Genomic DNA, 15,354 nt, shown 5'->3' with positions numbered 1-15,354 from the left:
AAAAAACTTAGTCAAAATAAGTAGATTTATTATTAGCTATATTGTCTATTAATATTCATGACCATAAGTGTACCTGATGATCTAACTGATCTTCGTGATGTCTTTTCAGGGCTAACTGATCGATAACATTTTGGACTACCTCTAAATGGATTTCTCATTCGATATGGTGAACGAGATCTGGATCTGTATCGAGAAATGAAACGATGGCAAATTCTTGGACTTCGACTTCTTGGTCTATATATATAACGTATTGGGCTTCGAGATCGACGGAATCTGTGACTTGAGCTTGATCTCCTAGAACGTCTAGGACTGGGGGAATGAGACCGTCTTCTTGGAGTTTCATTTTCTTTTCTATTGCCTTCATTTCTATAAAGAAAGGGAGGAATCACAAGATTCAGCAATTTAACGTAAATTTAACTTATGTTAAATGACAGAAGTTCCTTCTTAATAACAGACTATAAACACTACCAAACTCTGATACCGTGTATTTAAAACAAAAACCTGTTTGTTATGATGCAATTCACCCTTATAGATGAATAAGAAACAATCAGAACAGATGCTCAGCCCTCTAGTTGCCTGGATCCCTGTTTTGCTATATACAGAAGAATATGTTCCCCATCAATCTCCTGGGCTTCTCCTGTACCACTATGTAGCCAACTATATATTGAAAAGTATTAAGTTAGGGACACCTGAGTGGCTCAGTGGTTGAGCGTGTCTGCCTTTGGCTCAGGGCATGATCCTGGGATTGAGTTCCGCATCACGCTCCTCAGAGAGAGCCTGCTTCTCCCCCTGCCTAGGTCTCTGCCTCTCTCTCTGTGTCTCTCATGAATAAATAAATAAAATCTTAAAATAAAGTATTAAGTTATATAAAAAATTTAAGAAACATTTACATAAACAAATGCTTTTCAACAATTTTTTCCTGAGAGATTATGCCATCTACAAATACTTCTTTGACTGCTGTACTTGCATATACACACGTTAAACAGGGACCTCCTAGGGAATACAAACCTTAACAAAACCATTCCCAGCCTTCAAGGCATTTATAACGTAAGACCACAAACATAAAACAATAACAAAAACATCAATTATCTTCAGAAAAGACTAAACAAAAAAAAAATAGAAGTTTAGAGACAAGCTATCACATTTAAGCTGGGATAGTTAAAGAAAGATTCATAAAGATTGTTGCATTTATTTGCTGTTTAAAAGTAAAAATTATCAGGGACACCAGAGTGGCTCAGCAGTTGAGCGTCTGCCTTTGGCTCAGGGCGTGATCCTGGAGTCCTGGGATTGGGATAAGTCCCACATCGGGCTCCCTGCAGGGAGCCTGCTTCTCCCTCTGCCTGTGTCTCTGCCTCTCTCTGTCTCTCTAATGAATAAAATCTTTCAAAAATAAACAAATAAATAAATGTAAAAATGATCAAAATAGGAACTCAATTAAAAACAATTTATCTTTCAAAAAAAAAAAAGGTACCTGTTTACTCTTAAAAGAAAATCAGGTCTCAACAATCACTATTCAAAAGAATTACCTTCTTGATGGAAGGATCTCAGGATTCCAATCGGGATACCTATTTTGAGAATAAATCGTGTTAACGAACAGTTAAAATGAGATTACAATTCTCAATCTTTCCTGCAATGCATCAGGAGGACTGTTCAAAACCAAAGTTGACATAGTAATTTATTAGTATATTAAAATATGAAAATTTTCTTGAAAGTATGGTTTTTGAGTGTCTAATTCAATAAATAAAGCATTATTCTAGTAGGCAATTCAAGGAAAAGAAACACATTCCCAGTATTTTATAAAGACTTCAAAGTTTATTTAAGTAAAATAGGCAATATACATACAAGTGTTAAGAGGCACAGAACAGGGACATGACACACAAGCGTAAACAGGGGTTAAAAGACAAAGACAGTTCATGCACTTTGCAGAATTCCAGAATGTAACGTGTGTGGTGCCCTTTACACTATACCATGCGGTCCTTGAAGAGACATATCTGGTGGAAGAAATCAGGGGAGAATTTGCAGAAAAAGGCTGCTTTTCAGGTAGCACTTAAAATGGTCTACTGTAGGCATGAATTAGGCTAGGTTTCATGCAGTGGTGATACATAAAAGAATTCAGAGGCAAAACAAGTGTTCTATTCCAGGAACTGGTCTGGCTGTAGCATGGAAATGATGAAAAGGAATTATGAGGGGGAAACCTGGAAAGGTAGCTCAGAGTCATAAATTGTGAAGGTCCTTGAAATCAGGTAAGAAGGTTGCACATAAGTAAAAGGCAACAGGGAACCAATAAACATTTCTGAAGTGAAAAGAACACAAGAATATTTTCAAGTCAATTAGAAATAAATATCTGGAATTATGGGGAAAGATGAAGATTGAGTGAGATATTTAAAAATCAGGCATGCAGAAGCCACAAACATAGTACAAAGACTGTGAGATTAACAGAATATAGGAAAAAAAGGGCTGCAGACAGAATATGCACACCAACACTAAAGAGTAAAGCAAAGACAAACCAATAAAAGGGATTAAGTAGTAATCGCAGGAAGAAAAAAGTACACAGAACAGTAACATCACAGAAGCCTAAGAAAAAGACATCTTCATCCTCAACTTTTCTAGAGAATCTAAACTTAAAAGGTTAATTGGAGGACGCCTGGATGGCTCAGTTGGTTAAGTTCAATTCGATTTCAGCTAGGTCATGATCTCAGGGTCCTGAGATTAAGCCCTGAGGTGATTCTCCCTTTCCCTCTGCCCTTCCCCCCAATTCCTGGCTTACGTGCATCCTCTAAAAAAAAATTTAAAAATAAAAAAAATAAAGGTTAATTGGAAATTTTGGAAACATTTTAAAATTGGAAATTAAATCATTATGTCAACTGATATCCAAAAACAATTTTTTAAAACATGAGAGACACACACAGAGAGAGGCAGAGACACAGGCAGAGGGAGAAGCAGGTACCCTCCGAGGAACGCAATGCGGGACTCCATCCCAGGACCCTGGGATTACCACCTGAGCCAAAGGCAGATGCTCAACCACTGAGCCACCTAGCTGCCCCTCAAAAACAATTTTAATAACCAAGAGGAGACCCAAGTAAGGAAATGGAGGCAGCCAACTCTTTCAGCAAGTCATGTGGCAGGAAAATAAAGTCAGGTCAAAACCATAGTAACGGTAAAGTGGTTTTTATTTGTTGCTGTTTGTCTAAGACACTGTTATAGCAGGTTAACTCAACAATTCTCAACTTCCTTTTCCCTTTTCTGCCTCTACTACAAAGGCTAAAAAGGCTAAATATCTGTTTTCCTAACCTCCTTAGAACATAGCCAATGACAGGTTCAAAACAATGAGACATAGGTGCAAAACCGGTGGAAAATTCTTCCTGCTTCTTGCCCTCTTCTTCCTTCTTTGAGAACACACATGATGCCTGAAGTATCTTCTAACTATAAGGTGACAAACTATGAAGACCAAAAAAGAAAGGGTAACTTTAATCCAGTGTATCTACTATCTGGCATCAACGATTGTCAAAACATGGATAATTTTATTTCATTTACACTTAGGCTTCTAAAATCCTTCCTTACTCTGTTACTATCTAAGAAGGTAAATTTCTAGTCCTATTGTATAGTGTTTAAATCCAAGACCTCTAGAATCAAGCAATGTTAGGTCTAAGTGTAGATGCTAACACTTAATGGCCATAGATCTGAAAGCCAGTTACTTAATGTGAATAAGCCATAACTTTCTCATATGCACAATGCTAGAAATATGCTGTCAACACTTAGAGGTTATTAAATTTCTGGAGCTCTCCAGTTTATGGTTTCACAAGAGCTTGAGGACATTGACTCAAGAGTCGGTGATAATGTTTTGGATCCTCATTAGGTTGACTGCTAAAATACATGTTTTTGTCTCTGTTGCCCAGGGCAGAAAGATAAAGCATGTATACTATTCTGCAGGTAGAGTTTTAACTGCCTGTACATTGCCTAACTAGTTTAAAATGTGCTTCAGAAGCATGACACTCCTCACAGAGGCAGTATAGCATAATGGCTAAGAACAAGGACCTAAGTGACAGTATCTCTGACCCAATGTGCTAACTATACACATCACCTATAGTTTCTGTGACAAAAATGTTCAACGTGTATTTATTGATAAGGAAACAAACAGAAAAGTACAAAATGTACTTTTGGGACATTCTACAAGACAACTCCTTCCTGGATATTTCAAAAGAAGTCAACATGAAAGTATCCTTCTCAAAATGAATGAATAAATGAAAGAAAGGAAGAAAAGAAAGAAAAGGTAAAGTAAGAAAAGAAGAAACAGGCAGATGGGCTGTTCTAGCTTAAGAGACTGCAATAAATGAATCTTGGTTGAATTCTGGTTTGGGAGTGTAGTTGAGGGGTAAGCAGGGATTCAATGTGGTTATAACAGATCTCAGGTTCCTGAGATCAAGCCCCATGACAGGTTCCTTGTTTGGCAGGGAGTCTTCTCCCTCTGCTGCTCCCTCTGCTCTTGTTCTCTCACTCATTCTCTCTCTAATAAATAAAATCTTTAAAAATAAATTTAAAAAACAAATAGTTCAAAATAGTTTAATGAAAATACAAAATAGATGTGGCAAATGATAGTAATTGGTGAACAAAAATGAACATATGCATGTTTACTATTCCTTCAACTTTTACAGCTTAGAATCTTTTTTGTTTTTGTTTTTGTTTTTTTTTTCAGCTTAGAATCTTTTCAGAATAATCTATTGAGCAGAAAAGAGGGGAAAGGAGTAAAGATCCATGGGCTAAGAGAGACTAGTTATGCCAATTATTTGCTGTAAGATAGCAGAGAAGTTGATTCTCTATGCCTCAGTTTCCTCACTGGTAAAATTACAAATAGTCATTATACATACATCTCACAAAGTTGCTCTGAAAATTAAATTATGCGAAGGACTTAAATTATGCCCAGCATACAAGAAAAATATATTCTTATTTATTACTAAAATTATGATGCACTGTATCTTTTCTCAGGTTATCCAACTACTTGTGTATCATATCCAGAAAGATCCAACAAAGACAAAGAGAGGGAAGAGTTAATCAGCCTTACGAAAAGGAGTAAGAAGCTAAATATACATCAGCAGGTGAATAACTAAATAGATTAAGGTATAAAAACAAAAGGAACATATGTAAAAAACAAAGAATGGAATAGCAGAGATTTTCCCATGGAATGATTCCAAGCACCTAATCAAATCTATTTCTTATCATTATTTTTTTTTGCAGTGCAGAGAAACACAAGAAAGAATTATTCAAGAGCATACAACCTGAAAAAGGTAATAATGTAGGCTAGATAATACAGTGGCAGGCACAGAAAGCATTTTAAAATCAGGGCCTAAATGCATGAAAAAAAAATAGGCTATCTACACAGAAGGCTTTAACAGGTATATGTGCCATTTGCTCTAGTAAATTAATGGCAGTGTATATAGCTAGAATCTTATTAACGCTAATGCCTACCTACAGCAAATGACTCACTACCACTTAAATCCTTCACCTTCATAAAAATCAGACATCCCACTGGGTATCTGAGAAAATTTGTGGCTTAGGAGAGATTTTCCATTTCCTAGTGGCAGCTAGGCCTATCTAATTCAAATAACAAATTATCTCCATATAATAACCTATGCTTGTCTACACAATGTTTATATAGAGAAGCAACTCTATTCATAGTCTTTATGATTCAGGTAGGGCTTATTTTCACATTCAACAGTAGGAGCAAGCATATGACACCAACACAGGTAGGATACCCAACTAGTTCCCACAACTATTATAACTGATTTCAAGATGGACAACTAACTCAAAGTGGACCAAAAGAGTCAAACCTTGGACTTAAACAGGAGTTGTTAGGAAAGTGGGTTTTTTGTCATGTTTGTTTTGTTTTTAACTCCTAGAATTATTAACTACACAGTTCATTTAAGTCCTGAACTATGGGGGCTATTTTGCTTTGTGAAGGCAGTATACCGGGGATCTCATGAGGCCAAAGTAGAAGAGATCAGAACAGCCAAGAAACAAAAATATTTCTGACTACTTTGATTTTTGTTACAGCATCAATTCAGCTGTTCCTGAAACTAGTATCACTTCTTAAGCTTCCTCCTTCAATAAACTAATAAATTCCCTTACTTTAAAAACTACTTTGGGGCAGCTGGGTGGTAAAGTCAGTTAAGTGTGAGACTTGGTTTTGGCTCAGGTTGTGAGCTCAGGGTCATGAGACGGAGACCCTCATTGAGCTCCATGCTCAGTGTAGAGTCTGGTTAAGATTCTTTCCTCTCCTTTTCCCTCTTCCTCTGCTCATGGTCCCACTCAGCCCTGCTGGCTCTAAAATGAATGAATGAATCGGGCAGCCCTGGTGGCTTAGCAGTTTAGCGCTGTCTTCCGCCCAGGGCGTGATCCTGGAGACCCGGGATGGAGACCTACGTCGGGCTCCCTGCATGGAGCTACTTCGCCCTCTCTCCCTCTCTGTCTCTCCGTCTCTAATAAATAAATAAAAAATCTGGGATCCCTGAGTGGCGCAGCAGTTTAGCGCCTGCCTTTGGCCCAGGGCGCGATCCTGGAGACCCGGGATCGAGTCCCACATCGGGCTCCCAATGCATGGAGCCTGCTTCTCCCTCTGCCTGTGTCTCTGCCTCTCTCTCTCTCTCTCTCTGTGTGTGTGTGACTATCATAAATAAAAATAAATAAATAAATAAATAATCTTTTAAAAAATTAACTTATTAAAATAACAAAAAAATGAATGAATAAATGAATAAATTCTTTAAAAACTAAAGATAAAATAAAAATTAAAAATAAAAATTAATCTGAGGTAAGTTTATCACTTATGACTAGAAGAATCCTGAATAATCTCAAAAACTTTTTGTGAGGTTTTCATAAAGAACAAAACCAAAATCCAAAACAGCTGTCACAAAATCATTTGCCCCAAAACATGTTACTATCAGTCTAGTGACCAATAACTTGACACATAACTGTATCATATTTAATGATAGAAGGGGCACTACAATTTAGTTTCATTATTCCAAGGGATATATGAGATTCCTATTAAAGTCACACTTTTTATCTTCATAGCTGTCTGTCTTAAAAAAACAAAAGTCTGAAGAACTGAAGAGCCAATACTGAGGAAACCAACATATCTAGCTTGTTTATCTCCCACTTAAGGTTTATTCTTTTTTTTTTTTTTTTTCAAGATTTATTTACTATAGAGAATGTGCATGTGTGAGCGAGCAAGCAGGGAAAGGAGGTTGGAGGGGTCAGGTGGGGGAAGGATCCCAAGCAGACTCCACCCTGAGCCGGCTGGCAAGGCTCAATCTCACAACCTGAGCCAAAACCAAGGGCCAGATGTTTAACTGAATGAACCATCCAGATGCCCCTAAGGTTTATTCTTAAAATAGGCTCTAAACCAGGAGATTTAGACCTGAAATTTAATTTGGTGTTTGGTTTGGGGTGGCTTTTCGTTATTTATCCTTTAGGCAAGTGGGGCATATAGAAGAAGGAAATTATATCTATTATAAAATAAAACACTGCAAAGAAGGCAAGCCAGCAAGAAATGAACCTATGATATTAAAAGTCTACCTACTGGGATTAAATTAGGAGAGCATCAGAAGAAAAGATCATACTTAATTCTCTCCTTTTGGAAAAAGATTAAATATACTTTATAAAATACTTCAAATAGGCAATAGCTTTCTAAAAATATTTTTCTCTACAGTACCACAGTAAAGGTATTAAACAGTCATATCTGAACATTAACTATTTTGTAAATTTGCTACCTATAAAAAAGAAAAACTTGTTCTTACTGTTGACGTAACTGGCGGCAGCTCTCAATATGAGTAGATGTATTTTGATGCTGAATCCAATCCTATTGTGAAAGGACAAAAGTGATGAAATTAGAATATTCCTCATACTGACTAATGAAATTAGGCTTTTAAAAATGACACAGGATACTTTTTTCAAAAATTAACAAATCTAGTTATAAATAACATTTGACTACTCAATGATATTTCACAAAAATAAAATGCCTCCAAACAAAGCCACTTAATAGCAGACCACATTGATGCCATTTTGAAATATTTTAGTATAAAACACATTTTAAAAATCATACCCATGGATACTCATTTCGAAATCAAATATATATTTAAACTTGGAAAAAATAAAAGCACTGACCAAAAATAATTCATCTTACATATAAAAATACTCCAGAACACCAAAAACTCTATAAATAATTATAAACAGTATCTGAAATGGCATCTTCAAAATATAGTATGATTTATATCTCTAAATTCAAGCTAATAACATCAACAACAAAAAATCCTACCTCTTAGGCCAGTACCATTCCAAACAAGGTACCCACTATATTAATAAAGGATAAGATTAGTAAAAATATGAAAAACTGCTGATTAAATCTAATTTGCTTTCAGGACTTAAGGGAAAGTAACACCACTTCAAGGACAATATCCCTTACATGTAGAGCTTTACAGTGAACAGAATGCCTTTTTAATACATTTCTTCACTTACAAATCTGCCCTAAAATTACATTCTGTACCCATAAATAGCTCCTGGAAGATATTATCTGATTAGAAGTTTTAAAAAAGACAACACAGTTTTCAAAGATTCAATCCCCCAAGTGAAACAGTTAAAAGCAATGTGTATTTTTATTACTCAATGTTTTATTGTTTTTCAGCATTTGGATAGGAAAAGAAATTACTCAATAGTTCTGTTTTAAAATGTTCCTTGAGGAAAATATTATTCATCTCCATTTCAAAAACATTTTAGTATGTCATTGCTACAAACTAGAAGTCTCCAGTTAAAAACCACAGCTGACACTGATCTTGGAATCTGCCTTGTCAAGAACTATCCGAAGACAAATGCATGCTATTTGCAATACTCAGCAACAGGTTATGAAAAACCCTGAACTATTTCATTAAGTCGTGGAGCTGATTGTGGATTGCAAAAATGAAATGTCTGCATATCCCGCTCAATGCTACAAATAGAGTGCTAGCAGAGTTTGGAAGTTAAGAGTCTCTAGTACTGCTGAACCCATGCCTTTGACATTAACTGGACATTGTTTACATCAAAGAGACACACTGCCAAGTAGTGGGTTGGGCATGATTTATTTAGATCATAAAGTGTTTCATGTGAATAAGTTGCCATCATTTAAAAATCCAGTGATTTTACCCCCAAATCCAGACTTCCAGTTTTTCTTGAAGAAATAATACTGGACATATATTCTGTATAGCAACTTTCAACTGATGTTGATAGCTGCCCTATTTAAGGCATACTCTCCAGTCCTACACATACATTCATACACATACACACACACATCCTGTGCTGTTTAACAGGCCCACTTCACGACTGATATCACTTGCTTAAGCTCAGTAAATAAACCTTTGCCACCCCAATTTCTAGACTCTCTAATAACAGTATCCAGATGAGGTAATAAGGGTCCAAAAGTAGTACTGCCTCTCCTGAGAGAAAAAGTGATAATTACTAGGCAGGAAGCTTCAAGGACTGTAGACTTGAGCCCAGAATCAAACTGTGAAAATACCTACCCACGTAAGAGTACACTCTATCCTCTAACTACCTCAAAAATCTTTTACGTTAATTAGTATTTTCTCAAACTGAATTATTTCAGTGAGAAAGATAGCTTCTAAACTGAGAACAGGGATGCCTGGGTGGCTCAGTGGTTGAGTATCTCCCTTTGGCTCAGGTCATGATCCTGGGGTCCTGGGATGGAGTCCCACACAGGGTTCCCAGCGGGGAGCCTGCTTCTCCCTCTGCCTGTGTCTCTGCCTCTTTGTGTGTCTATCATGAATAAATAAATAAAATCTTTAAAAATAAATAAATAGTGAACAGAGAAAAAGACCTAACTTCTAAACCAAGCACAGCTCCTCGTATGACGTCTAAATCTCAATTTAGAAAAGAAATCCATTTCACATTCTACTGTTGCCTTTTTCAGACTATAGTTTTAAAGATTCAGCAGTGGGGAACATATGCGTCAAATGTCACTTAGTAAGAAAAAACTCTGCAATCAGTAATTTACATTTATTGGCTACAGTATTTACAAGATCATATATATGCACATTTACAAGGCAGCAAAATGTATCACACAGAAATGAGAGGTAGTTTGTAACATCTAAGTCCATGTTCACAAATCTCTATCATGTGGTCATCTAGTAGTGAAAAATTTATTAGTCAGATCCATCATGCTGTTCTGTTTAAAAAAAAAAAAAAAGGTGTTTTTTGTTTTAAATGGCAATCTCTGTGAACTCTAATGAATCACTAATGATTTTGTAAGTTTTACTTTTACCATATTAACCTAGACTTTCATCATCTTACACCTGAGGTAACTAGGGAAGCCTCGTATTTGGTGTCTACTGTTATCACTTCTCATTCCTATTCACCTTGCTCACATCTGCCAGATTTATCCCCCTAAAATACACTTTGAACATGTCACTTCATATATCAAGAACTTTAATTAGCTTCCTAATGCATCTCACCTCAAGTCTAAACTCTAAGCTAAGCTTTCAAAGGCCCTTGGTACTTATTGTTATTGCTGACACCTGAAATGTCATCCCTCCCATACGTATATCTGAAGCCTACTTATTATTCAAGACCCATATTTAACCTTCTCCATGAAGTTTTCCCTCCCAGATCCTTCCAGTTCAAAATCAATGCAGTTAGTCACTGTCACTCAATCTTATCAACTAGTGCCTTTTAAGGTCAGAAAGTACATTTATACTTTTTTTTTTTAATTTTGCTTTCTCCTTTTATAGTATCTATATATGAGATGATGGATGTTAACTACACTTATTATAAAAAATATGGAACATATCATGAATTCTCATGTCATCTTTGCACATGGGCCATGCTAATTTCTTCTGTACCATTCAATTTTAGTGTAAGTGCTGCCAAAGTAAGTATTATTTATACTTCTTTTGAATTACATGCTGCTAAATACATAACAGGTATTGATAAATTGATAATGCTGGTCTGAATGGATATAAGCCTGAAGATAGAAATATTAAATTTCTCTCCCCTACAGCACAGCCAAACAAGTGCAATCACCACACCATTTGATGCCCTCTAATTCTGTAGATTCCTTAGGTGTGTAATTTTTCTCTTCAATGAGACTATTTAAACTGCTTAAGACCAATGTCTTCATTTTAATATAGCTCTCATTTCTGCCCAGCATCTAATTGAGCCAAGTATGAAACTGGTAATCAGTAAATACTCATTGAATAAACATACATGTTTTTCATTCCACAAAATAAAAACCTTAAGTTCTTTAAGATACCTATCGGGCAGCGCTGGTGGCTCAGCGGTTTAGCGCCACCTTTGGTCCAGGGTGTGATCCCCACATCAGGCTCCCTGCATGGAGCCTGCTCCTCCCTCTGCCTGTGTCTCTGCCTCTCTCTCTCTCTCTGTCTGTCTCTCATGAATAAATAAATATTTTTTTAAAAAATACCTTTCTTGGATTTATCATGACTAATTAAAAGTTCAAATGGAATACAGAGAGCCTATTACTCAATTCAGAATTTAGGCCAGCGCTACTTAAAGACTATTTAACTAAGTGCAATGAATTATTCTGAGATTTTTCAAGACTTGGCTATCTCCCCTGATAGCGAAGGCAACTATTATTTTATTAGAACTCAGCAAATCTGGCTAAAATGAAAAAGAATGCTGCTTTCCTTTGCTGGAGTTAATAAAAGCATCAGCTGAAATCTGGAGAGTGGGTAATACATAGACAATAAAAGGGCAGCACTGGAAGGAGAAAAAAGAAAATTAACACCTATAGGTTTTTAAGCCTATTCAAAGTATACAACCAATGACAGGGCCTTGAATTGAAGCTTATTTCCATGGGAAATACATTCCTTCCTGATTATTTATAACATAAATCTACAAATCACATTAGTGAACAGAAGAAACACTGGTTTCCAAACATATGTAAGTAAATAAAACATACTGGGAAATTCCTACACAAATCCACCAACAGTTACAGTTGACCCTTGAACAATACAGGTTTGAAGTGCACGGGTCCATTTATACACAGATTTTTACAGTACACATAAACGTATTTTCTCATCATTTTCTTAACATCTTTTCTCTAAATTACTTTATTGTAAAAATACAGTACACAATATTAACATACAAAACATATTAACCAACTAATTAATGTTGTCGCTAAGGCTTCCAGTCAACAGGCTATTAGTAGTTTTTAGGGAGTCAACTTGGATTTTCAGCTGTGCAGGAGCTGGCACCCCCAAACCCCAACCTGTTCAAGAGTCAACTGTACTATCAGAGTATATTCTACATTGCTCTTCAGCACCTCTATAAAATACTTTCTTAAAAAAGATAAAAAATAAAATAAAATAAAATAAAATAACTTTCTTCTAATTATACTGACCATAGAGGTACCTAAGGCCTTTTTAAATTTTTTCTCTAAATTTCTACCATGTTATACTGTGAGCCAACAGCTAGGCCCAAAATAATAACTCTTGACTCAATTTTGCTATGGATTAAGTTATTTAGGCTGCTCCTTCTCATGAAACACTAAAAATCCTAGTCTAGCTAGAGTCAGAACGTATTTGAATCAACATTAACTGTCTTTTAGCCCAAGACGGGTAGAAACATGCAAGGCTACAACATACTATTTCTTAGAAGCGTGCTGTACAAATATTTTATTCCAACTTTTTATATTTTTATAACAGATTCTATTTAGATAAAGTTGACTCGTGATATTGTTTTATTAAGTCCACAGTTTATGTTATGTAAGTTTTATGTTGCATGAATTTTCTGCAAGAACTAATTGAAAGTTCAAAGTACATGGACAAACTATGTGGTGTGCCCAGTCACAGGAATACAGAAAGCCTAACAATTCAGTATTTAGGCCAGGGCTACTTCGATTATAACTAAGTGGTGATGTTGCAATCACAAATAATTTCTGCCATTTCCTCAAGACCTAGTTAACATCAGCACAATATGAAAATTTAGAGGAAATTTGGGCGCTGATTATCATTATACAGTGATCTTTAAAAACACTCACCTTCAAATGACTACATTCTACGTTACACAGAGAACACAAATGTGGAAATATTCTTGGAGATGCTGCATAATAATCATTCATCATAGAGGGAGTTGGAAGTCTCTTCATCTTCTGGGCATCAGCATGTGAAAACTTTGGTAACCAAGATGCTTTCACAATTCCAAAGGGTGACTGAATGGGAATATCAGCCTCTGACTGGTAATTCTTTTTACTTCCTCCTGATCCATGTACACTGGATGAGTTAATCACGGGTTCATGTGGGATCCGTTCTTGCTGGCTTACAGCTGAAATTAATTCTGATGAAAAAGGTTGCTGGTTCATAGACGGAGGAATAAGAGATTGACTCATTGTCTGGTTAACTGTTTGGCTAATGGATTGACTGACAGATTTTACAGGTTCAAGGACTGACTGTCCTCCTGAAATGTGTAAGCCTGACATCTTAGTTCCACTCTCAACTGGGAAAAAGGACTGATTATTAGAGGACTCACTGGGGAAGTCCATCTGTCGAAACACATCTTCAACAGGAAACATAGAATTACATATCACATTTGGAGTGGGAACAGATGCAGAAATATTCTGCTGTGACCGAAATTCATTCTTGACCTCATCTGTTGGAATTTCAGGATCATAAATACGTACTTCAAGTGGATCTTCTGTGTAGCCATATTTGCTTGCATGCCCATAATCAATCACATTACTGGAAACTGCCTCATTACCAAGTGTTTCTTTATTTCTGCTCTGTGAAGGTAAATTAGGTAATCGGCGCCCCATTTTTCGCATTCTTATATCCCTCAAAATTAATGGCATATTTTCAGGAGTTAGCTGTTCATCAGGATAGCGACTAAGTTCTTCTAAGTCTTCATTAGATAATCCAAAACTTGCTAAGATACTTGAGGCACTCTCTTTTGTATAGCGGCTCTGCACTTGAGGACTTTGCTCTGTAACCTGTGTTATAGAACTCTGTTTCACTCCCACTGATGCAGATATATGAGGCTCATCATCCCACCGGCTACCATGAGGCTTCCCCTTCTTTTGTTGTGCTTCATGAAAATCCAATTTTTCTTTGGTCAATCTTGGATCAGTTCGGTGTTGAGTTACCTGAACATTCATTCTCTGTGGTCCCATATTCTGGTAAGATTCATGGCCAGCAAATCTGTGTGGAATTCCACGGGCTCTCCCTGCTGGGTAAAATCTTGGAAGACCCATGGATCCAGGCCTCATAAATGGTCCTGGAGGCCGCATCCCAGAAGGGTTAGGTGCTCGTGGCCTCTGAAGTGGAAAGTTTCCTCGTGGATTAAACCTGGGTCTCGACATGGCTATTTTCAAGAAAGCCTGATTTAATAAAGTATAAGGTGGTGTTGAACTATGTGAGGCAACGGCATTCAGCTGCTGAAGCGCCAACTGAGTCTTAATCTGAGCAAAGTGCAAAGGAGATGGGCCCAACAGAAGTGGGTTTGCAATGCCCAGGTTCAAGGAATTCACAAGTGGTGCGAAATTTTCCAAGAATAACACAAAGCTGAAAGTTAAAACACAAATATTAGATCATTTTAACTCAAACTACTTTATGAAGTGGGTTCTACAGCCAGTGTAAAACATTTTGAAATAAAGCCATGAAATCATCCTCCATTCATATACTTTTAGAGTGTTTACAAGAATTGTTAACTTTCCCAAAAAATGTTCTCTTCTTTTCTTCCCCGAATCCAGAACACAAACCCCAAACCTCAAGCCAGAGTTCATGTAACATAGTGTTGCACTGGGTGCTGTCCTGGGTGCTGAGCGGTAATTACAACTCCTTTAAAATAATCTTGAAAAACATTGGGGATTTATTTCATATTTCACGCTTTGTTACTGGAAAAAAGATGAAGGCATTAAAATACTTAGAAATACACATACACTTAATATGTATGTTATGTACAAATCATGAAAACAAAAACTGTAAGCCTAAAATTTTACAAGACCCATCTCTCCCAACACAAGTCTTCCTTGGAATCGCCACTCACAAATTCCATATAGCAATTAGACTACGCTTAAGTTTCTGTTGCTAAATAAACATTTCTTTTATGATGAAATTTACAAACAACTTGACTAGTCTGACAAAAGAGAGTGTGCAGTAGCATGGAATTGATTATAATATACAACATAATACACAGTACAACCACCAGTCGCCTTTCTCTTAGATTTTCTCCACAGTGTGACTATAGGCAAACATACATCGATAATAATAATAACTAAGTTTATTTATACTGTTCATCTGCCAGTGACTCTTCCAAGCGCTTTGCATGGATTAATTCATTTAATTCTCACAACAACCCCTTGAAATA

The 15,354-nt window shown here is 36.4% G+C and overlaps 1 protein-coding gene and 1 non-coding gene across 10 annotated transcripts in view; both read right to left on the bottom strand.

Moving 5' to 3' along the window:
* The window catches only part of ZNF638 (zinc finger protein 638), an 81,559-nt gene that overhangs the window by 53,189 nt on the left and 13,016 nt on the right, over positions 1 to 15,354 (bottom strand). For 8 of the 9 annotated variants that reach the window (XM_077842844.1, XM_077842842.1, XM_077842839.1 and 5 more), the window contains 4 exons: positions 13,034 to 14,549; positions 7,788 to 7,849; positions 1,527 to 1,565; positions 74 to 366 (listed from right to left, as the gene is read on the bottom strand). In XM_077842844.1, coding sequence (XP_077698970.1) covers positions 74 to 366; positions 1,527 to 1,565; positions 7,788 to 7,849; positions 13,034 to 14,347 — 1,708 coding nt within the window. In that variant the 5' untranslated portion in view covers positions 14,348 to 14,549. Of the gene's footprint in view, positions 1 to 73; positions 367 to 1,526; positions 1,566 to 7,787; positions 7,850 to 13,033; positions 14,550 to 15,354 lie in introns of those variants that run through there. The other variant, XM_077842837.1, reaches the window with a different exon arrangement.
* LOC144281482 (U6 spliceosomal RNA) lies at positions 10,806 to 10,907 on the bottom strand. The gene has a single exon (XR_013349997.1). It is a non-coding gene; the product is annotated as a U6 spliceosomal RNA (small nuclear RNA).

Source organism: Canis aureus, chromosome 12, assembly GCF_053574225.1.
Source record: "Canis aureus isolate CA01 chromosome 12, VMU_Caureus_v.1.0, whole genome shotgun sequence".
Classification (NCBI taxonomy): domain Eukaryota; kingdom Metazoa; phylum Chordata; class Mammalia; order Carnivora; family Canidae; genus Canis; species Canis aureus.
The sequence above is the reverse complement of the archived record's forward strand: the minus strand, read 5'-3'. Positions and strand labels throughout refer to the sequence as shown.